This window comes from Coregonus clupeaformis, unplaced genomic scaffold (assembly GCF_020615455.1).
Source record: "Coregonus clupeaformis isolate EN_2021a unplaced genomic scaffold, ASM2061545v1 scaf0160, whole genome shotgun sequence".
Lineage (NCBI taxonomy): Eukaryota > Metazoa > Chordata > Actinopteri > Salmoniformes > Salmonidae > Coregonus > Coregonus clupeaformis.
Window position 1 is genome coordinate 403,985 of NW_025533615.1, and position 25,275 is coordinate 429,259.

The following is a 25,275-nucleotide window of genomic DNA, read 5'->3' on the forward strand; positions in this document are numbered from 1 at the left end:
TAGCAACTAACAATAACAAGATAACTAATAATGTAGGCACGCTGTGTCCATAATAAGTATATAGGTTGTATGTTGGGAGCTTTTGGGAAAGAGCACAGTTAGAAAGATATGGCATATAGAAGCAAACCGGATGGACATCATGAAAATGATCGGAGAGGTTGAGGGTAGAAGAAGTTCAGGAGAAAGAACAAACAAAATGTAATTATTGTGTCCATAAAATGTAGATAGTAAGTATAAGCTGGAGGTAGAGGCCTAAGCATTGTTGTTCACTAGTTTACTCCAAGTAGGGAAAGGGTGGCGGGGTTGGAAAGTAATAAAGGGGAGTATATATATTTTTTTAAAGGATATGTATATGTATGTATGTGGGTATGTGTATGTGTGTGTATATATATAAACATGGGGGATTGGAAGTGATGCAGACAATTACATTGATGGAAGTTACAATCTATCTGCAATATTAAAGCTGATCTACCCCCTAAAAAGAAAAAAAAAGGAAGTGTTTTCATTTCACTTGAAGGAGGAGGGCACATGTTTTCCTCTCTGGTACACACACACACACACACACACACACAGACACACACACACACACACACACACACACAGACACACACACACACACACACACACAAACACACACGGATGTTTCCCCTCTCTGGCTCAGACTGCTGGAGGGTGAAGGGAGGAGGACAGAAAACAGAAAGGAAGTTACACTCCTTTCTCTAGTCTGACCACACTACACTCCTTTCTCTAGTCTGACCACACTACACTCCAACTGGGAACTGGGGACTGGAACTCCAACTGGGAACTTGCCTTCCATCTTTTTATCCTGTCTTGTTCCCTCATTGGAGAAACTAGCTGTAGCCATATCTCTCTCCTCCTTTGTGCATTGAGATTAGCAGGGTGTGGAAGGTTTAAGCCCTACGTTTGGAGGCAAGGAAGGCATTTAGGTGTTGGTCATCTGAGTCCACAGGAGGGGCATTTCCTGTCCTGCCCTTTTGATCCTGCGGAACACCGAGTGTTCTTTCGTTCTCATGTATGCTATCCTCTATATTTAGTTTATGCCAGGCATGAAAGCCAGGAGTCCTCACCAGACCTCACCAACTCTGGTCCTGGAGAACGACTAGGTGGCCTGCAGATCTTGGCTAGGCCTAGTTATGAGCAGTTAGTTAGCAGGAACTAAGGTCTGCATACCCTGTAGTTCTCTAGGACTTGGTCACAAACCCCTGTGCTTGGGGGGGGGGGGATTGTTGACGTGAAGAAACAGACCGTGCTATGTAATCCACTAGACAGAACCAGTACTGTCTGAAACTGTCCTATAGATGGTGGTGTTGCATTGTACAGATTCAGACTACCGGTCCGGTAAACTGTGTTAGCGGCATGTTAATGCTAGTTAGTGTTGATTCCCATTGTAGGTCCACTACCTTTGACCTGGACCAATAGGGCTCTGGTCAAAAGTAGTGCACTATATAGGGAATAGGGTGCCATTATCTGGTCTAAAGTAGTGCACTATGTAGGGAATAGGGTGCCATTTGGGATGTAAACAGTGTAGCCTTCACTGGCCAGTAGCAGGGTGTTTATAAAGACCGGGCCAGTAGCAGGGTGTGTATAAAGACCGGGCCAGTAGCAGGGTGTGTATAAAGACCGGGCCAGTAGCAGGGTGTGTATAAAGACCGGGCCAGTAGCAGGGTGTGTATAAAGACCGGGCCAGTAGCAGGGTGTGTATAAAGACCGGGCCAGTAGCAGGGTGTGTATAAAGACCGGGCCAGTAGCAGGGTGTGTATAAAGACCGGGCCAGTAGCAGGGTGTGTATAAAGACCGGGCCAGTAGCAGGGTGTGTATAAAGACCGGGCCAGTAGCAGGGTGTGTATAAAGACCGGGCCAGTAGCAGGGTGTGTACAGTCGTGGTCAAAAGTTTTGAGAATGACACAAGTATTGGTCTTCACAAAGTTTGCTTCTTCAGTGTTTGTAGATATTTTTCTCAGATGTTACTATGGTATATTGAAGTATAATTACAATCATTCCATAAGTGTCAAAGGCTTTTATTGACAATGACATTAAGTTTATGCAAAGAGTCAATATTTGCAGTGTTGACCCTTCTTTTTCAAGACCTCTGCAATCTGCCCTGGCTTGCTGGTCAATTAACTTCTGGGCCACATCCTGACTGATGGCAGCCCATTCTTGCATAATCAATGCTTGGAGTTTGTCAGAATTTGTGGGTTTTTGTTTGTCCACCCGCCTCTTGAGGATTGACCACAAGTTCTCAATGGGATTAAGGTCTGGGGAGTTTCCTGGCCATGGACCCAAAATGTCGATGTTTTGTTCCCAGAGCCACTTAGCTATCACTTTTGCCTTATGGCAAGCTGCTCCGTCATGCTGGAAAAGGCATTGTTAGTCACCAAACTGTTCTTGGATGGTTGGGAGAAGTTGCTCTCGGAGGATGTGTTGGTACCAAAATTGTGAGTGAGCCCACTCCCTTGGCTGAGAAGCAACCCCACACATGAATGGTCTCAGGATGCTTTACTGTTGGCATGACACAGGACTGATGGTCGCGCTCACCTGGTCTTCTCTGGAGAAGCTGTTTTCCGGATACCCCCTCCTTTTAAAGCTTCCTGTCTGTTATTCTAACTCAATCAGCACAACCAGCCTTGTCCTCGTCAACACACTCACCTGTGTTAACGAGAGAATCACTGACATGATGGCAGCTGGTCCTTTTGTGGCAGGGCTGAAATGCAGTGGAAATGTTTTTTTGGGATTAAGTTCATTTTCATGGCAAAGAGGGACTTTGCAATTAATTTCAATTCATCTGATCACTCTTCATGACATTCTGGAGTATATGCAAATTGCCATCATCAAAACTGAGGCAGCAGACTTTGGGAAAATTAGTATTTGTGTCATTCTCAAAACTTTTGACCACGACTGTATACGGGCCGGGCCAGTAGCGGGGTGTGTCCTCATTTAGCAACTGTGCTTAACTGTCTTACCAAATTCTGGTGTACGTGGAGATTCTAGGATTTGCGCGTTCCACAAATGATTGGGATTTATCAAACTGTCGCACACAACATATACACGTTTTCACTGATATTATATTTGAGCGGTCATGAAACGAGCGTTACAACCCTGCCTGGAAAACACCCTCCATTCACCTTTTATGATAACAAAAAACGCCCTTGTTTGCTGTTTAGATTTGGAGATGATGATTTGTTCCTAAAAGAAAGAGCAATGGCAAATTCTATCACATTTCTGTAGAGCCGTGGGCAGAATGTTGCACTGACCAAACAAAAAAACACATGCTGCCTACCGAGTGCCGAACACTGGCTGCACATTCTGCAAGAGCGATTGTCCTTTCGAACAATTTAAAAGTTTAATGCTGTAGCCCACACTTCTATGCAAAATACAAACTGTTGTTCAGTAACACGATTATTTCTATATCCTGCCTTGCCACTGGCTCTGAGATTAAATAGGCTGTTATATCATGCTCCTAATCCTATCCAACAGCAATACTGTAGGTTACTCATACTGGCTAGCGGTTTAGTCTTCATGCTCCTAATCCTATCCAACAGCAATACTGTAGGTTACTCATACTGGCTAGCGGTTTAGTCTTCATGCTCCTAATCCTATCCAACAGCAATACTGTAGGTTACTCATACTGGCTAGCGGTTTAGTCTTCATGCTCCTAATCCTATCCAACAGCAATACTGTAGGTTACTCATACTGGCTAGCGGTTTAGTCTTCATGCTCCTAATCCTATCCAACAGCAATACTGTAGGTTACTCATACTGGCTAGCGGTTTAGTCTTCATGCTCCTAATCCTATCCAACAGCAATACTGTAGGTTACTCATACTGGCTAGCGGTTTAGTCTTCATGCTCCTAATCCTATCCAACAGCAATACTGTAGGTTACTCATACTGGCTAGCGGTTTAGTCTTCATGCTCCTAATCCTATCCAACAGCAATACTGTAGGTTACTCATACTGGCTAGCGGTTTAGTCTTCATGCTCCTAATCCTATCCAACAGCAATACTGTAGGTTACTCATACTGGCTAGCGGTTTAGTCTTCATGCTCCTAATCCTATCCAACAGCAATACTGTAGGTTACTCATACTGGCTAGCGGTTTAGTCTTCATGCTCCTAATCCTATCCAACAGCAATACTGTAGGTTACTCATACTGGCTAGCGGTTTAGTCTTCATGCTCCTAATCCTATCCAACAGCAATACTGTAGGTTACTCATACTGGCTAGCGGTTTAGTCTTCATGCTCCTAATCCTATCCAACAGCAATACTGTAGGTTACTCATACTGGCTAGCGGTTTAGTCTTTATTGTGATCACACACCTTTTGATAAATGAGGCCCCTGGTCACCCATAGTACAGTCGTATGAAAACGTTTGGGCACCCCTGACAATCTCCATGATTTCCATTTATAAATAATTGGGTGTTTTGGATCAGCAATTTCATTTTGATCTATCAAATAACTGATGGACACAGTAATATTTCAGTAGTGAAATTAGGTTTATTGGATTAACAGAAAATGTGCAATATGCATCAAAACTAAATTAGACAGGTGCATAAATTTGGGCACCCCAATAGAAAAAGCACATCAATATTTAGTAGAGCCTCCTTTTGCTAAAATAACAGCCTCTAGACGCTTCCTGTAGCCTCTAATGAGTGTCTGGATGAAGGTATTTTGGACCATTCCTCCTTACAAAATATCTTCAGTTAGGTTTGATGGTTGCCGGGCATGGACAGCCCGCTTCAAATCATCCCACAGATTCTCAATGAAATTCAGGTCTGGGGACTGGGATGGCCGTTCCAGAACATTGTACTTGTTCCTCTGCATAAATGCCCGGGTAGATTTTGAGCAGTGTTTTGGATCGTTGTCTTGTTGAAATATCCAGCCCCGGCATAACTTCAACTTTGTGACTGATTCTTCAACATTATTCCCAAGAATCTGCTGATATTGAGTGGAATCCATGCGACCCTCAACTTTAACAAGATTCCCAGTACCGGCACTGGCCACACAGCCCCACAGCATGATGGAACCCCCACCAAATTTTATTGTGGGTAGCAAGTGTTTTTCTTGGAATGCTGTGTTCTTTTGCCGCCATGCATAACGCCCCATGTTATGACCAAATAACTCAATCTTTGTTTCATCAGTCCACAGCACCTTATTCCAAAATAAAGCTGGCTTGTCCAAATGTGCATTTGCATACCTCAAGCGAATCTGTTTGTGGCGTGTTTAGCAGAAAAGGCTTCTTCCGCATCACTTTCCTGTACAGCTTCTCCTTGTGCAAAGTGCGCTGAATTGTTGAACGATGCACAGTGACACCATCTGCAGCAAGATTATGTTGTAGGTCTTTGCAGGTGGTCTGTGGGCTGTTTTTGACCGTTCTCACCATCCTTCGCCTTTGCCCCTCCGATATTTTACTTGGCCTGCCACTTCTGGCCTTAACAAGAACTGTGCCTGTGGTCTTCCATTTCCTCACTATGTTCCTCACAGTGGACACTGACAGCTTACATCTCTGCGATAGCTTTTTGTAGCCTTCCCCTAAACCATAATGTTGAACAATCTTTGTTTTCAGGTCATTTGAGAGTTGTTTTGAGGCCCCCATGTTGCCACTCTTCAGAGGAGAGTCAAAGAGAACAACAACTTGCAATTGGCCACCTTAAGTACCTTTTCTCATGATTGGATGCACTTGTCTATGAAGTTCAAGGCTTAATGAGCTCACCAAACCAATCGTGTGTTCCAATTAATCAGTGCTAAGTAGTTACAGGTATTCAAATCAACAGAATGACCAGGGTGCCCAAATTTTTTGCATAGCCTATTTTTCACATCTGATTTAATTTCATACAACTTAATATTGCCACGCTAAAAAATCTTTGTCTGGACAATACCCCAGTACTCAGCTTTTATTAGAAAATGAATGTCATGCCACTGTGATCATTTTCTGTCACGACAGAGTCAATTTATTATGCAGCCTCAGAGGGGGGCCCCCAAACTTTTTCATACGACTGTATCTGTTTGACAGTGTGGTGTTTTGTTACACATGTCTCATGCAGTGTTAATGCACCTATCCTCAAGTCTGGTAGGCCTACTGGTGAGATGAGAGGCCTTTTTTAAATAATGCACTACCATCTAGTCTGGTTAGTGGAGGATCATGTGTCAGATGGGACTGCTCATTGTCATTGCCTCTGTCTTGTTGCTGACTGAAAACGAGTTGTGCGGAGGAGTTCATGCTGACTGAAAACGAGTTGTGCGGAGGAGTTCATGCTGACTGAAAACGAGTTGTGCGGAGGAGTTCATGCTGACTGAAAACGAGTTGTGCGGAGGAGTTCATGCTGACTGAAAACGAGTTGTGCGGAGGAGTTCATGCTGACTGAAAACGAGTTGTGCGGAGGAGTTCATGCTGACTGAAAACGAGTTGTGCGGAGGAGTTCATGCTGACTGAAAACGAGTTGTGCGGAGGAGTTAATGCTGACTGAAAACGAGTTGTGCGGAGGAGTTCATGCTGACTGAAAACGAGTTGTGTGAAGGTGTTCATGCTGACTGAAAACAAGTTGTGCGGAGGAGTTCATGCTGACTGAAAACGAGTTGTGTGAAGGTGTTCATGCTGACTGAAAACGAGTTGTGTGGAGGAGTTCATGCTGACTGAAAACGAGTTGTGTGGAGGAGTTCAGGACTTGTACGTTCACTGCCATTTTAAAGTTACTCGTAACAGTCGGCTTGTGCAGCGCGTCATCACAGGAAGTTGGCGGTTGATATACTTCCTGTTCTTGTGTGTCAGCATAGAAAAGCAGAAACACACTTCCTTTCCTCTGGGGAAAGCCACACATACTGTGTGTCAGTCTTCACCTACCAACTGCTACATGTAAGCAGGCATAATAATAATAATAATAATATGCCATTTAGCAGACGCTTTTATCCAAAGCGACTTACAGTCATGCGTGCATACATTTTTGTGTATGGGTGGTCCCGGGGATCGAACCCACTACCTTGGCGTTACAAGCGCCGTGCTCTACCAGCTGAGCTACAGAGGACCACAGGCATGACGCCCAGTGACCAGGCTATCAGTCAGATACTGCCCAGTGACCAGGCTATCAGTCAGATACTGCCCAGTGACCAGGCTATCAGCCAGACACTGCCCAGTGACCAGGCTATCAGTCAGATACTGCCCAGTGACCAGGCTATCAGCCAGATACTGCCCAGTGACCAGGCTATCAGCCAGACACTGCCCAGTGACCAGGCTATCAGTCAGATACTGCCCAGTGACCAGGCTATCAGTCAGATACTGCCCAGTGACCAGGCTATCAGTCAGATACTGCCCAGTGACCAGGCTATCAGCCAGATACTGCCCAGTGACCAGGCTATCAGCCAGACACTGCCCAGTGACCAGGCTATCAGCCAGATACTGCCCAGTGACCAGGCTATCAGTCAGATACTGCCCAGTGACCAGGCTATCAGCCAGATACTGCCCAGTGACCAGGCTATCAGTCAGATACTGCCCAGTGACCAGGCTATATATCAGTCAGACACTGCCCAGTGACCAGGCTATCAGCCAGACACTGCCCAGTGACCAGGCTATCAGCCAGATACTGCCCAGTGACCAGGCTATCAGCCAGACACTGCCCAGTGACCAGGCTATCAGTCAGATACTGCCCAGTGACCAGGCTATCAGTCAGATACTGCCCAGTGACCAGGCTATCAGCCAGATACTGCCCAGTGACCAGGCTATCAGTCAGATACTGCCCAGTGACCAGGCTATCAGCCAGATACTGCCCAGTGACCAGGCTATCAGTCAGATACTGCCCAGTGACCAGGCTATCAGCCAGACACTGCCCAGTGACCAGGCTATCAGCCAGACACTGCCCAGTGACCAGGCTATCAGCCAGATACTGCCCAGTGACCAGGCTATCAGTCAGACACTGCCCAGTGACCAGGCTATCAGTCAGACACTGCCCAGTGACCAGGCTATCAGTCAGATACTGCCCAGTGACCAGGCTATCAGCCAGATACTGCCCAGTGACCAGGCTATCAGTCAGATACTGCCCAGTGACCAGGCTATCAGTCAGATACTGCCCAGTGACCAGGCTATCAGCCAGATACTGCCCAGTGACCAGGCTATCAGTCAGATACTGCCCAGTGACCAGGCTATCAGTCAGACACTGCCCAGTGACCAGGCTATCAGTCAGATACTGCCCAGTGACCAGGCTATCAGCCAGATACTGCCCAGTGACCAGGCTATCAGTCAGATACTGCCCAGTGACCAGGCTATCAGCCAGACACTGCCCAGTGACCAGGCTATCAGCCAGACACTGCCCAGTGACCAGGCTATCAGTCAGATACTGCCCAGTGATCAGGCTATCAGCCAGATACTGCCCAGTGACCAGGCTATCAGTCAGATACTGCCCAGTGACCAGGCTATCAGCCAGATACTGCCCAGTGACCAGGCTATCAGTCAGATACTGCCCAGTGACCAGGCTATCAGTCAGATACTGCCCAGTGACCAGGCTATCAGCCAGACACTGCCCAGTGACCAGGCTATCAGCCAGATACTGCCCAGTGACCAGGCTATCAGCCAGACACTGCCCAGTGACCAGGCTATCAGTCAGACACTGCCCAGTGACCAGGCTATCAGCCAGATACTGCCCAGTGACCAGGCTATCAGCCAGACACTGCCCAGTGACCAGGCTATCAGTCAGACACTGCCCAGTGACCAGGCTATCAGCCAGATACTGCCCAGTGACCAGGCTATCAGTCAGACACTGCCCAGTGACCAGGCTATCAGCCAGACACTGCCCAGTGACCAGGCTATCAGTCAGACACTGCCCAGTGACCAGGCTATCAGTCAGACACTGCCCAGTGACCAGGCTATCAGTCAGATACTGCCCAGTGACCAGGCTATCAGCCAGATACTGCCCAGTGACCAGGCTATCAGCCAGATACTGCCCAGTGACCAGGCTATCAGCCAGATACTGCCCAGTGACCAGGCTATCAGCCAGACACTGCCCAGTGACCAGGCTATCAGCCAGACACTGCCCAGTGACCAGGCTATCAGCCAGACACTGCCCAGTGACCAGGCTATCAGCCAGACACTGCCCAGTGACCAGGCTATCAGCCAGATACTGCCCAGTTTTTTTTTGTATCATTTTTTATTTTACCAGGTAATTTGTCTTGAGAACACATTCTCATTACAGCCACGACCCTAGGGAATAGTTACAGGGGAGAGGAGGGGATGATTAGGAGGCCATGATGGAAGATGGTCAGATTGGGAATTTAGCAGGGGTAAAAAAAAAAAAAACTGTCAGACACCACCCAGTGACTAGACTATCTCCGTCACACACCACCCAGTGACTAGACTATCTCCGTCACACACCACCCAGTGACTGCCTCAAACCGACAACAGGCAGACACAGACAGGTCCTCCTTCAGTGAGGCTACATGGAGACGGAGGTAGGAATAGATGGTGTTGGTAACGCTCTGCGTCGAGTTTGTTTCCTTTGTTTATTAGTTGTGTGATCTGTCATCATGGGTGACGTGGTCAACGCGCTGATGGAGCTCTTCATTTTGCTGCTACTCTTGCTGCTGTATTTAGTGGTGCTGTAGCAGCGTTCTTCAGCAGCTAGCCTGAACAGGAACAACGTTGCTCGGTCTACATTGTAAGTGGAGCGTAAACGTGTGTTCTACTTTAGTTTAATGCGAACTTTTTTTTACATTTTGGAGAAAGGAAGGAAAGTGTGGATGTTTCTGTTTCTTAGACGGAATCAGTGTCTGTGTGGTTAGTTACTTAAGACCATGGACCGGCCAACTGTGTGTGTGTGTCTGTGTGGTTAGTTACTTAGGACCATGGACTGGCCAACTGTGTGTGTGTGTCTGTGTGGTTAGTTACTTAGGACCATGGACTGGCCAACTGTGTGTGTGTGTGTGTGTGTGTGTGTGTGTGTGTGGTTAGTTACTTAGGACCATGGACTGGCCAACTGTGTGTGTGTGTGTGTGTGTGTGTGTGTGGTTAGTTACATAGGACCATGGACTGGCCAACTGTGTGTGTGTGGTTAGTTACTTAGGACCATGGACTGGCCAACTGTGTGTGTGTGTGTGTGTATACAACATCAGCTTTTTACAGTAAATGTTGATGACGTCATCATTATTCATCTATGTAACGTTCACAGCGTCATATAAAACCACATAGCTAATGTCGTGTTTTGGATTAGTGTTTATTTTTAGCTGTTAAATGCTAATGGTTAATGTTTTCGGAACATGCTGTATTGGGTAACATAGGCTTTGTAGGCTTAGCCTATGCGGATTTGTTGGTTTAGCTTATAGGTCGACTTTGTTATTAATATGTAATGGATACTTTGTTGCTGTGAATGAATTAATACGATACCCCCCCTGCAGCCGGGTATCGTGTCTCCCTTCAAGCGTGTGTTTCTGAAGGGAGAGAAGGGTCGGGATAAGAAGGCTCAGGAGAAGGCTACAGAACGCCGTGCCCTCCACACCTTCTCCCTCCCCGACCACCGCATCGACCCTGACATCCTGCTCAATGACTACGTAGAGAAGGAAGTCAAGGTGAGAGGTCAGAGGTCAAGGCCCTTGACTGACTAGTGTTGGTGACAGCTACGCGTCCCAGGTTTGTCTATGTTTAACCTGTGTTTCCAATGGTTACCGGTGTGTTCTGTAGTACTTGGGCCAGCTGACGTCAGTACCGGGATACCTGAACCCCTCCAGTCGAACGGAGGTCTTACAGCTCATCGACAATGCCAGGGTAAGCTGCTTCGCCGCATCTCAAATGGCTCCCTGTATAGTGCACTAAAGAATTTTAAAAGTCAAGATTTTACTCAGAGGTAAAATAAAAAAGTGTCATCTTTTATTTTTTTGTCATTTTTAATAAAGCCTCTGATATTTTGCTTTGCCATGACTTTACAAAGAAAATACTAAATTTTAGACTTAGAATTATTATAAACGTCATGGTCACGAGTCATGGGATGTATTGTGTTGCCATGGGAACAACATGGGTGAAACTGTCACGTAATTTTTCTGGTTACCTAGAAGTCCCACCAGTTGGCGGGTCAGCTGACTTCGGAGCAGGATGCAGTGGTCAGTCTGTCGGCCTATAACGTGAAGCTGGTGTGGCGGGACGGAGAGGATATCATCCTGCGTGTTCCCATCCACGATATCGCTGCCGTGTCTTACATACGAGACGACTCACTACACCTGGTGGTGCTCAAGACAGGTAAATACCTCACTACACCTGGTGGTGCTCAAGACAGGTAAATACCTCACTACACCTGGTGGTGCTCAAGACGGGTAAATACCTCACTACACCTGGTGGTGCTCAAGACGGGTAAATACCTCACTACACCTGGTGGTGCTCAAGACAGGTAAATACCTCACTACACCTGGTGGTGCTCAAGACAGGTAAATACCTCACTACACCTGGTGGTGCTCAAGACAGGTAAATACCTCACTACACCTGGTGGTGCTCAAGACAGGTAAATACCTCACTACACCTGGTGGTGCTCAAGACGGGTAAATACCTCACTACACCTGGTGGTGCTCAAGACGGGTAAATACCTCACTGCACCTGGTGGTGCTCAAGACGGGTAAATACCTCACTGCACCTGGTGGTGCTCAAGACGGGTAAATACCTCACCGCACCTGGTGGTGCTCAAGACGGGTAAATACCTCACCGCACCTGGTGGTGCTCAAGACGGGTAAATACCTCACCGCACCTGGTGGTGCTCAAGACGGGTAAATACCTCACCGCACCTGGTGGTGCTCAAGACGGGTAAATACCTCACCGCACCTGGTGGTGCTCAAGACGGGTAAATACCTCACCGCACCTGGTGGTGCTCAAGACGGGTAAATACCTCACCGCACCTGGTGGTGCTCAAGACGGGTAAATACCTCACCGCACCTGGTGGTGCTCAAGACGGGTAAATACCTCACCGCACCTGGTGGTGCTCAAGACGGGTAAATACCTCACCGCACCTGGTGGTGCTCAAGACGGGTAAATACCTCACCGCACCTGGTGGTGCTCAAGACGGGTAAATACCTCACTGCACCTGGTGGTGCTCAAGACGGGTAAATACCTCACTACACCTGGTGGTGCTCAAGACGGGTAAATACCTCACTACACTTGGTGGTGCTCAAGACGGGTAAATACCTCACTACACCTGGTGGTGCTCAAGACAGGTAAATACCTCACTACACCTGGTGGTGCTCAAGACGGGTAAATACCGCACTACACCTGGTGGTGCTCAAGACGGGTAAATACCTCACTACACCTGGTGGTGCTCAAGACGGGTAAATACCTCACTACACCTGGTGGTGCTCAAGACGGGTAAATACCTCACTACACCTGGTGGTGCTCAAGACGGGTAAATACCTCACTACACCTGGTGGTGCTCAAGACAGGGTAAATACCTCACTACACCTGGTGGTGCTCAAGACGGGTAAATACCTCACTACACCTGGTGGTGCTCAAGACGGGTAAATACCTCACTACACCTGGTGGTGCTCAAGACGGGTAAATACCTCACTACACCTGGTGGTGCTCAAGACGGGTAAATACCTCACTACACCTGGTGGTGCTCAAGACAGGTAAATACCTCACTACACCTGGTGGTGCTCAAGACGGGTAAATACCTCACTACACCTGGTGGTGCTCAAGACAGGTAAATACCTCACTACACCTGGTGGTGCTCAAGACAGGTAAATACCTCACTACACCTGGTGGTGCTCAAGACAGGTACCTAACCACCTACACTACCGTTCAACAGTTTGGGGTCACTTAGAAATGTCCTTGTTTTCCATGAAAACATACATGAGGAAATATAGCAGACCGATCCAGCTCAGAGAGGCCCAGGTCAGCAGTAGTTTTAATGTAGAATGGAAAATGTAATGTTTTAATGCAACAAATGTTAGTGCATCGAATCGTATCGAACCAAATCGCATCGAACCAAATCGCATCAATTCGTTCCTCTAATCAAACCGAATCGTTTCAAGCTAAAACGAATGGTTCCTGTATCGTATCGGAGCCCGTGTATCTAGATACGATTCGAGTCATCTTGAAAGGGAAATATGCACGTCCCAAATTATTATGAGTGTAATGTTGATGGTGTGCTCTCTCTCTCTCTCTCTCTCTCTCTCTCTCTGTGTTGTTCTCCAGCCCAGGAGGCAGGTGTGTCCCCGTGCCCCAGTACCTGTCCTGACCTGTCTGAGAGTGGAGCTGTACTGGTAGAGGTCTGCTGTCTGCTAGTACTGGCTGTGGATAACAAGGTAACTAACACTCCCTACTGGCTGTAGACAACAAGGTAACTAACACTCCTACTGGCTGTAGACAACAAGGTAACTAACACTCCTACTGACTGTAGACAACAAGGTAACTAACACTCCCTACTGGCTGTAGACAACAAGGTAACTAACACTCCCTACTGGCTGTAGACAACAAGGTAACTAACACTCCCTACTGGCTGTAGACAACAAGGTAACTAACACTCCCTACTGGCTGTAGACAACAAGGTAACTAACACTCCTACTGGCTGTAGACAACAAGGTAACTAACACTCCCTACTGGCTGTAGACAACAAGGTAACTAACACTCCCTACTGGCTGTAGACAACAAGGTAACTAACACTCCCTACTGGCTGTAGACAACAAGGTAACTAACACTCCCTACTGGCTGTAGACAACAAGGTAACTAACACTCCCTACTGGCTGTAGACAACAAGGTAACTAACACTCCCTACTGGCTGTAGACAACAAGGTAACTAACACTCCCCTACTGGCTGTAGACAACAAGGTAACTAACACTCCCTACTGGCTGTAGACAACAAGGTAACTAACACTCCCTACTGACTGTAGACAACAAGGTAACTAACACTCCCTACTGGCTGTAGACAACAAGGTAACTAACACTCCCTACTGGCTGTAGACAACAAGGTAACTAACACTCCCTACTGGCTGTAGACAACAAGGTAACTAACACTCCTACTGGCTGTAGACAACAAGGTAACTAACACTCCTACTGGCTGTAGACAACAAGGTAACTAACACTCCCTACTGGCTGTAGACAACAAGGTAACTAACACTCCCTACTGGCTGTAGACAACAAGGTAACTAACACTCCTACTGGCTGTAGACAACAAGGTAACTAACACTCCCTACTGGCTGTAGACAACAAGGTAACTAACACTCCTACTGGCTGTAGACAACAAGGTAACTAACACTCCCTACTGGCTGTAGACAACAAGGTAACTAACACTCCCCTACTGGCTGTAGACAACAAGGTAACTAACACTCCCCTACTGGCTGTAGACAACAAGGTAACTAACACTCCCTACTGGCTGTAGACAACAAGGTAACTAACACTCCTACTGGCTGTAGACAACAAGGTAACTAACACTCCCTACTGGCTGTAGACAACAAGGTAACTAACACTCCCTACTGGCTGTAGACAACAAGGTAACTAACACTCCCTACTGGCTGTAGACAACAAGGTAACTAACACTCCCTACTGGCTGTAGACAACAAGGTAACTAACACTCCCTACTGGCTGTAGACAACAAGGTAACTAACACTCCCTACTGGCTGTAGACAACAAGGTAACTAACACTCCCTACTGGCTGTAGACAACAAGGTAACTAACACTCCCTACTGGCTGTAGACAACAAGGTAACTAACACTCCCTACTGGCTGTAGACAACAAGGTAACTAACACTCCCTACTGGCTGTAGACAACAAGGTAACTAACACTCCCTACTGGCTGTAGACAACAAGGTAACTAACACTCCCTACTGGCTGTAGACAACAAGGTAACTAACACTCCCTACTGGCTGTAGACAACAAGGTAACTAACACTCCCTACTGGCTGTAGACAACAAGGTAACTAACACTCCCTACTGGCTGTAGACAACAAGGTAACTAACACTCCCTACTGGCTGTAGACAACAAGGTAACTAACACTTACTGGCTGTAGACAACAAGGTAACTAACACTCCCTACTGGCTGTAGACAACAAGGTAACTAACACTCCTACTGGCTGTAGACAACAAGGTAACTAACACTCCTACTGACTGTAGACAACAAGGTAACTAACACTCCCTACTGGCTGTAGACAACAAGGTAACTAACACTCCCTACTGGCTGTAGACAACAAGGTAACTAACACTCCCTACTGGCTGTAGACAACAAGGTAACTAACACTCCCTACTGGCTGTAGACAACAAGGTAACTAACACTCCTACTGGCTGTAGACAACAAGGTAACTAACACTCCCTACTGGCTGTAGACAACAAGGTAACTAACACTCCCTACTGGCTGTAGACAACAAGGTAACTAACACTCCCTACTGGCTGTAGACAACAAGGTAACTAACACTCCCTACTGGCTGTAGACAACAAGGTAACTAACACTCCCTACTGGCTGTAGACAACAAGGTAACTAACACTCCCTACTGGCTGTAGACAACAAGGTAACTAACACTCCCTACTGGCTGTAGACAACAAGGTAACTAACACTCCCTACTGGCTGTAGACAACAAGGTAACTAACACTCCCTACTGGCTGTAGACAACAAGGTAACTAACACTCCTACTGGCTGTAGACAACAAGGTAACTAACACTCCCTACTGGCTGTAGACAACAAGGTAACTAACACTCCCTACTGGCTGTAGACAACAAGGTAACTAACACTCCCTACTGACTGTAGACAACAAGGTAACTAACACTCCCTACTGGCTGTAGACAACAAGGTAACTAACACTCCCTACTGACTGTAGACAACAAGGTAACTAACACTCCCTACTGGCTGTAGACAACAAGGTAACTAACACTCCCTACTGGCTGTAGACAACAAGGTAACTAACACTCCCTACTGGCTGTAGACAACAAGGTAACTAACACTCCCTACTGGCTGTAGACAACAAGGTAACTAACACTCCCTACTGGCTGTAGACAACAAGGTAACTAACACTCCTACTGGCTGTAGACAACAAGGTAACTAACACTCCCTACTGACTGTAGACAACAAGGTAACTAACACTCCCTACTGGCTGTAGACAACAAGGTAACTAACACTCCCTACTGGCTGTAGACAACAAGGTAACTAACACTCCCTACTGGCTGTAGACAACAAGGTAACTAACACTCCCTACTGGCTGTAGACAACAAGGTAACTAACACTCCCTACTGGCTGTAGACAACAAGGTAACTAACACTCCCCTACTGGCTGTAGACAACAAGGTAACTAACACTCCCTACTGGCTGTAGACAACAAGGTAACTAACACTCCCTACTGGCTGTAGACAACAAGGTAACTAACACTCCCTACTGGCTGTAGACAACAAGGTAACTAACACTCCCTACTGGCTGTAGACAACAAGGTAACTAACACTCCCTACTGGCTGTAGACAACAAGGTAACTAACACTCCCTACTGACTGTAGACAACAAGGTAACTAACACTCCCTACTGGCTGTAGACAACAAGGTAACTAACACTCCCTACTGGCTGTAGACAACAAGGTAACTAACACTCCCTACTGGCTGTAGACAACAAGGTAACTAACACTCCCTACTGGCTGTAGACAACAAGGTAACTAACACTCCCTACTGGCTGTAGACAACAAGGTAACTAACACTCCCTACTGGCTGTAGACAACAAGGTAACTAACACTCCCTACTGGCTGTAGACAACAAGGTAACTAACACTCCCTACTGGCTGTAGACAACAAGGTAACTAACACTCCCTACTGGCTGTAGACAACAAGGTAACTAACACTCCCTACTGGCTGTAGACAACAAGGTAACTAACACTCCTACTGGCTGTAGACAACAAGGTAACTAACACTCCCTACTGGCTGTAGACAACAAGGTAACTAACACTCCTACTGGCTGTAGACAACAAGGTAACTAACACTCCCTACTGGCTGTAGACAACAAGGTAACTAACACTCCCTACTGGCTGTAGACAACAAGGTAACTAACACTCCCTACTGGCTGTAGACAACAAGGTAACTAACACTCCTACTGGCTGTAGACAACAAGGTAACTAACACTCCCTACTGGCTGTAGACAACAAGGTAACTAACACTCCCTACTGGCTGTAGACAACAAGGTAACTAACACTCCCTACTGACTGTAGACAACAAGGTAACTAACACTCCCTACTGGCTGTAGACAACAAGGTAACTAACACTCCTACTGGCTGTAGACAACAAGGTAACTAACACTCCCTACTGGCTGTAGACAACAAGGTAACTAACACTCCCTACTGGCTGTAGACAACAAGGTAACTAACACTCCCTACTGGCTGTAGACAACAAGGTAACTAACACTCCCTACTGACTGTAGACAACAAGGTAACTAACACTCCCTACTGGCTGTAGACAACAAGGTAACTAACACTCCCTACTGGCTGTAGACAACAAGGTAACTAACACTCCCTACTGGCTGTAGACAACAAGGTAACTAACACTCCCTACTGGCTGTAGACAACAAGGTAACTAACACTCCCTACTGGCTGTAGACAACAAGGTAACTAACACTCCCCTACTGGCTGTAGACAACAAGGTAACTAACACTCCCTACTGGCTGTAGACAACAAGGTAACTAACACTCCTACTGGCTGTAGACAACAAGGTAACTAACACTCCCTACTGGCTGTAGACAACAAGGTAACTAACACTCCCTACTGGCTGTAGACAACAAGGTAACTAACACTCCCTACTGGCTGTAGACAACAAGGTAACTAACACTCCCTACTGGCTGTAGACAACAAGGTAACTAACACTCCCTACTGGCTGTAGACAACAAGGTAACTAACACTCCCTACTGGCTGTAGACAACAAGGTAACTAACACTCCCTACTGGCTGTAGACAACAAGGTAACTAACACTCCCTACTGGCTGTAGACAACAAGGTAACTAACACTCCTACTGGCTGTAGACAACAAGGTAACTAACACTCCCTACTGGCTGTAGACAACAAGGTAACTAACACTCCTACTGGCTGTAGACAACAAGGTAACTAACCCTACTGGCTGTAGACAACAAGGTAACTAACACTCCCTACTGGCTGTAGACAACAAGGTAACTAACACTCCCTACTGGCTGTAGACAACAAGGTAACTAACACTCCTACTGCTGTAGACAACAAGGTAACTAACACTCCCTACTGGCTGTAGACAACAAGGTAACTAACACTCCCTACTGGCTGTAGACAACAAGGTAACTAACACTCCCTACTGGCTGTAGACAACAAGGTAACTAACACTCCCTACTGGCTGTAGACAACAAGGTAACTAACACTCCACTGGCTGTAGACAACAAGGTAACTAACACTCCTACTGGCTGTAGACAACAAGGTAACTAACACTCCCTACTGGCTGTAGACAACAAGGTAACTAACACTCCTACTGGCTGTAGACAACAAGGTAACTAACACTCCCTACTGGCTGTAGACAACAAGGTAACTAACACTCCCTACTGGCTGTAGACAACAAGGTAACTAACACTCCTACTGGCTGTAGACAACAAGGTAACTAACACTCCCTACTGGCTGTAGACAACAAGGTAACTAACACTCCCTACTGGCTGTAGACAACAAGGTAACTAACACTCCCTACTGGCTGTAGACAACAAGGTAACTAACACTCCCTACTGGCTGTAGACAACAAGGTAACTAACACTCCCTACTGGCTGTAGACAACAAGGTAACTAACACTCCCTACTGACTGTAGACAACAAGGTAACTAACACTCCCTACTGGCTGTAGACAACAAGGTAACTAACACTCCCTACTGGCTGTAGACAACAAGGTAACTAACACTCCCTACTGGCTGTAGACAACAAGGTAACTAACACTCCCTACTGGCTGTAGACAACAAGGTAACTAACACTCCCTACTGGCTGTAGACAACAAGGTAACTAACACTCCTACTGGCTGTAGACAACAAGGTAACTAACACTCCCTACTGGCTGTAGACAACAAGGTAACTAACACTCCCTACTGGCTGTAGACAACAAGGTAACTAACACTCCCTACTGGCTGTAGACAACAAGGTAACTAACACTCCCTACTGGCTGTAGACAACAAGGTAACTAACACTCCCTACTGGCTGTAGACAACAAGGTAACTAACACTCCCTACTGGCTGTAGACAACAAGGTAACTAACACTCCCTACTGGCTGTAGACAACAAGGTAACTAACACTCCCTACTGGCTGTAGACAACAAGGTAACTAACACTCCCTACTGGCTGTAGACAACAAGGTAACTAACACTCCCTACTGGCTGTAGACAACAAGGTAACTAACACTCCTACTGGCTGTAGACAACAAGGTAACTAACACTCCCTACTGGCTGTAGACAACAAGGTAACTAACACTCCCTACTGGCTGTAGACAACAAGGTAACTAACACTCCCTACTGGCTGTAGACAACAAGGTAACTAACACTCCCTACTGGCTGTAGACAACAAGGTAACTAACACTCCCTACTGGCTGTAGACAACAAGGTAACTAACACTCCCCTACTGGCTGTAGACAACAAGGTAACTAACACTCCCTACTGGCTGTAGACAACAAGGTAACTAACACTCCCCTACTGGCTGTAGACAACAAGGTAACTAACACTCCCTACTGGCTGTAGACAACAAGGTAACTAACACTCCCCTACTGGCTGTAGACAACAAGGTAACTAACACTCCCTACTGGCTGTAGACAACAAGGTAACTAACACTCCTACTGGCTGTAGACAACAAGGTAACTAACACTCCCTACTGGCTGTAGACAACAAGGTAACTAACACTCCCTACTGGCTGTAGACAACAAGGTAACTAACACTCCCTACTGCTGTAGACAACAAGGTAACTAACACTCCTACTGGCTGTAGACAACAAGGTAACTAACACTCCCTACTGGCTGTAGACAACAAGGTAACTAACACTCCTACTGGCTGTAGACAACAAGGTAACTAACACTCCCTACTGGCTGTAGACAACAAGGTAACTAACACTCCCTACTGGCTGTAGACAACAAGGTAACTAACACTCCCTACTGGCTGTAGACAACAAGGTAACTAACACTCCCTACTGGCTGTAGACAACAAGGTAACTAACATTCCTACTGGCTGTAGACAACAAGGTAACTAACACTCCCTACTGGCTGTAGACAACAAGGTAACTAACACTCCCTACTGGCTGTAGACAACAAGGTAACTAACACTCCTACTGGCTGTAGACAACAAGGTAACTAACACTCCCCTACTGGCTGTAGACAACAAGGTAACTAACACTCCCTACTGGCTGTAGACAACAAGGTAACTAACACTCCCTACTGGCTGTAGACAACAAGGTAACTAACACTCCCTACTGGCTGTAGACAACAAGGTAACTAACACTCCTACTGGCTGTAGACAACAAGGTAACTAACACTCCCTACTGGCTGTAGACAACAAGGTAACTAACACTCCCTACTGGCTGTAGACAACAAGGTAACTAACACTCCCTACTGGCTGTAGACAACAAGGTAACTAACACTCCCCTACTGGCTGTAGACAACAAGGTAACTAACACTCCCTACTGGCTGTAGACAACAAGGTAACTAACACTCCTACTGGCTGTAGACAACAAGGTAACTAACACTCCCTACTGGCTGTAGACAACAAGGTAACTAACACTCCCTACTGGCTGTAGACAACAAGGTAACTAACACTCCCTACTGGCTGTAGACAACAAGGTAACTAACACTCCCTACTGGCTGTAGACAACAAGGTAACTAACACTCCCTACTGGCTGTAGACAACAAGGTAACTAACACTCCCTACTGGCTGTAGACAACAAGGTAACTAACACTCCCTACTGGCTGTAGACAACAAGGTAACTAACACTCCCTACTGGCTGTAGACAACAAGGTAACTAACACTCCCTACTGGCTGTAGACAACAAGGTAACTAACACTCCCTACTGGCTGTAGACAACAAGGTAACTAACACTCCCTACTGGCTGTAGACAACAAGGTAACTAACACTCCTACTGGCTGTAGACAACAAGGTAACTAACACTCCCCTACTGGCTGTAGACAACAAGGTAACTAACACTCCTACTGGCTGTAGACAACAAGGTAACTAACACTCCCTACTGGCTGTAGACAACAAGGTAACTAACACTCCCTACTGGCTGTAGACAACAAGGTAACTAACACTCCCTACTGGCTGTAGACAACAAGGTAACTAACACTCCCTGACTGGCTAGACAACAAGGTAACTAACACTCCTACTGGCTGTAGACAACAAGGTAACTAACACTCCCTACTGGCTGTAGACAACAAGGTAACTAACACTCCCTACTGGCTGTAGACAACAAGGTAACTAACACTCCCTACTGGCTGTAGACAACAAGGTAACTAACACTCCTACTGGCTGTAGACAACAAGGTAACTAACACTCCCTACTGGCTGTAGACAACAAGGTAACTAACACTCCCTACTGGCTGTAGACAACAAGGTAACTAACACTCCCTACTGGCTGTAGACAACAAGGTAACTAACACTCCCTACTGGCTGTAGACAACAAGGTAACTAACACTCCCCTACTGGCTGTAGACAACAAGGTAACTAACACTCCCTACTGGCTGTAGACAACAAGGTAACTAACACTCCCTACTGGCTGTAGACAACAAGGTAACTAACACTCCCTACTGGCTGTAGACAACAAGGTAACTAACACTCCCTACTGGCTGTAGACAACAAGGTAACTAACACTCCCTACTGGCTGTAGACAACAAGGTAACTAACACTCCCTACTGGCTGTAGACAACAAGGTAACTAACACTCCCTACTGGCTGTAGACAACAAGGTAACTAACACTCCCTACTGGCTGTAGACAACAAGGTAACTAACACTCCCTACTGGCTGTAGACAACAAGGTAACTAACACTCCCTACTGGCTGTAGACAACAAGGTAACTAACACTCCCTACTGACTGTAGACAACAAGGTAACTAACACTCCCTACTGGCTGTAGACAACAAGGTAACTAACACTCCCTACTGACTGTAGACAACAAGGTAACTAACACTCCCTACTGGCTGTAGACAACAAGGTAACTAACACTCCCTACTGGCTGTAGACAACAAGGTAACTAACACTCCCTACTGACTGTAGACAACAAGGTAACTAACACTCCCTACTGGCTGTAGACAACAAGGTAACTAACACTCCCTACTGGCTGTAGACAACAAGGTAACTAACACTCCCTACTGGCTGTAGACAACAAGGTAACTAACACTCCTACTGGCTGTAGACAACAAGGTAACTAACACTCCCTACTGGCTGCAGACAACAAGGTAACTAACACTCCTACTGGCTGTAGACAACAAGGTAACTAACACTCCCTACTGGCTGTAGACAACAAGGTAACTAACACTCCCTACTGGCTGTAGACAACAAGGTAACTAACACTCCCCTACTGGCTGTAGACAACAAGGTAACTAACACTCCTACTGGCTGTAGACAACAAGGTAACTAACACTCCTACTGGCTGTAGACAACAAGGTAACTAACACTCCCTACTGGCTGTAGACAACAAGGTAACTAACACTCCCTACTGGCTGTAGACAACAAGGTAACTAACACTCCCTACTGGCTGTAGACAACAAGGTAACTAACACTCCCTACTGGCTGTAGACAACAAGGTAACTAACACTCCCCTACTGGCTGTAGACAACAAGGTAACTAACACTCCCTACTGGCTGTAGACAACAAGGTAACTAACACTCCCTACTGGCTGTAGACAACAAGGTAACTAACACTCCCTACTGGCTGTAGACAACAAGGTAACTAACACTCCCTACTGGCTGTAGACAACAAGGTAACTAACACTCCCTACTGGCTGTAGACAACAAGGTAACTAACACTCCCTACTGGCTGTAGACAACAAGGTAACTAACACTCCCTACTGGCTGTAGACAACAAGGTAACTAACACCCCTACTGGCTGTAGACAACAAGGTAACTAACACTCCTACTGGCTGTAGACAACAAGGTAACTAACACTCCTACTGGCTGTAGACAACAAGGTAACTAACACTCCTACTGGCTGTAGACAACAAGGTAACTAACACTCCCTACTGGCTGTAGACAACAAGGTAACTAACACTCCCTACTGGCTGTAGACAACAAGGTAACTAACACTCCCTACTGGCTGTAGACAACAAGGTAACTAACACTCCCCTACTGACTGTAGACAACAAGGTAACTAACACTCCCTACTGGCTGTAGACAACAAGGTAACTAACACTCCCTACTGGCTGTAGACAACAAGGTAACTAACACTCCCTACTGGCTGTAGACAACAAGGTAACTAACACTCCCTACTGGCTGTAGACAACAAGGTAACTAACACTCCCTACTGGCTGTAGACAACAAGGTAACTAACACTCCCCTACTGGCTGCAGACAACAAGGTAACTAACACTCCCTACTGGCTGTAGACAACAAGGTAACTAACACTCCCTACTGGCTGTAGACAACAAGGTAACTAACACTCCCTACTGGCTGTAGACAACAAGGTAACTAACACTCCCTACTGGCTGTAGACAACAAGGTAACTAACACTCCCTACTGGCTGTAGACAACAAGGTAACTAACACTCCCTACTGGCTGTAGACAACAAGGTAACTAACACTCCCTACTGGCTGTAGACAACAAGGTAACTAACACTCCCTACTGGCTGTAGACAACAAGGTAACTAACACTCCCTACTGGCTGTAGACAACAAGGTAACTAACACTCCCTACTGGCTGTAGACAACAAGGTAACTAACACTCCTACTGGCTGTAGACAACAAGGTAACTAACACTCCCTACTGGCTGTAGACAACAAGGTAACTAACACTCCCTACTGGCTGTAGACAACAAAGTAACTAACACTCCCTACTGGCTGTAGACAACAAGGTAACTAACACTCCCTACTGGCTGTAGACAACAAGGTAACTAACACTCCCTACTGGCTGTAGACAACAAGGTAACTAAACTACTCTGTAGACAACAAGGTAACTAACACTCCCTACTGGCTGTAGACAACAAGGTAACTAACACTCCTACTGGCTGTAGACAACAAGGTAACTAACACTCCCTACTGGCTGTAGACAACAAGGTAACTAACACTCCCTACTGGCTGTAGACAACAAGGTAACTAACACTCCCTACTGGCTGTAGACAACAAGGTAACTAACACTCCCTACTGGCTGTAGACAACAAGGTAACTAACACTCCTACTGGCTGTAGACAACAAGGTAACTAACACTCCCTACTGGCTGTAGACAACAAGGTAACTAACACTCCCTACTGGCTGTAGACAACAAGGTAACTAACACTCCCTACTGGCTGTAGACAACAAGGTAACTAACACTCCCTACTGGCTGTAGACAACAAGGTAACTAACACTCCCTACTGGCTGTAGACAACAAGGTAACTAACACTCCTACTGGCTGTAGACAACAAGGTAACTAACACTCCCTACTGGCTGTAGACAACAAGGTAACTAACACTCCCTACTGGCTGTAGACAACAAGGTAACTAACACTCCCTACTGGCTGTAGACAACAAGGTAACTAACACTCCCTACTGGCTGTAGACAACAAGGTAACTAACACTCCTACTGGCTGTAGACAACAAGGTAACTAACACTCCCTACTGGCTGTAGACAACAAGGTAACTAACACTCCCTACTGGCTGTAGACAACAAGGTAACTAACACTCCCTACTGGCTGTAGACAACAAGGTAACTAACACTCCTACTGGCTGTAGACAACAAGGTAACTAACATCCCTACTGGCTGTAGACAACAAGGTAACTAACACTCCCTACTGGCTGTAGACAACAAGGTAACTAACACTCCCTACTGGCTGTAGACAACAAGGTAACTAACACTCCCTACTGGCTGTAGACAACAAGGTAACTAACACTCCCTACTGGCTGTAGACAACAAGGTAACTAACACTCCCTACTGGCTGTAGACAACAAGGTAACTAACACTCCCCTACTGGCTGTAGACAACAAGGTAACTAACACTCCCTACTGGCTGTAGACAACAAGGTAACTAACACTCCCTACTGGCTGTAGACAACAAGGTAACTAACACTCCCTACTGGCTGTAGACAACAAGGTAACTAACACTCCCTACTGGCTGTAGACAACAAGGTAACTAACACTCCCTACTGGCTGTAGACAACAAGGTAACTAACACTCCCTACTGGCTGTAGACAACAAGGTAACTAACACTCCCTA

General features: G+C 46.4%; 1 protein-coding gene across 2 annotated transcripts in view; it reads left to right on the top strand.

The window, feature by feature from the left end:
- ccm2 (CCM2 scaffold protein) overlaps positions 1-25,275 on the top strand; it is a 39,315-nt gene that overhangs the window by 6,114 nt on the left and 7,926 nt on the right. The window contains exons 1-5 of one of the 2 annotated variants that reach the window (XM_041865202.2): positions 9,273-9,447; positions 10,390-10,560; positions 10,673-10,756; positions 11,041-11,224; positions 13,163-13,272. In XM_041865202.2, coding sequence (XP_041721136.2) covers positions 9,436-9,447; positions 10,390-10,560; positions 10,673-10,756; positions 11,041-11,224; positions 13,163-13,272 — 561 coding nt within the window. In that variant the 5' untranslated portion in view covers positions 9,273-9,435. Of the gene's footprint in view, positions 1-9,272; positions 9,448-10,389; positions 10,561-10,672; positions 10,757-11,040; positions 11,225-13,162; positions 13,273-25,275 lie in introns of those variants that run through there. The other variant, XM_041865201.2, reaches the window with a different exon arrangement.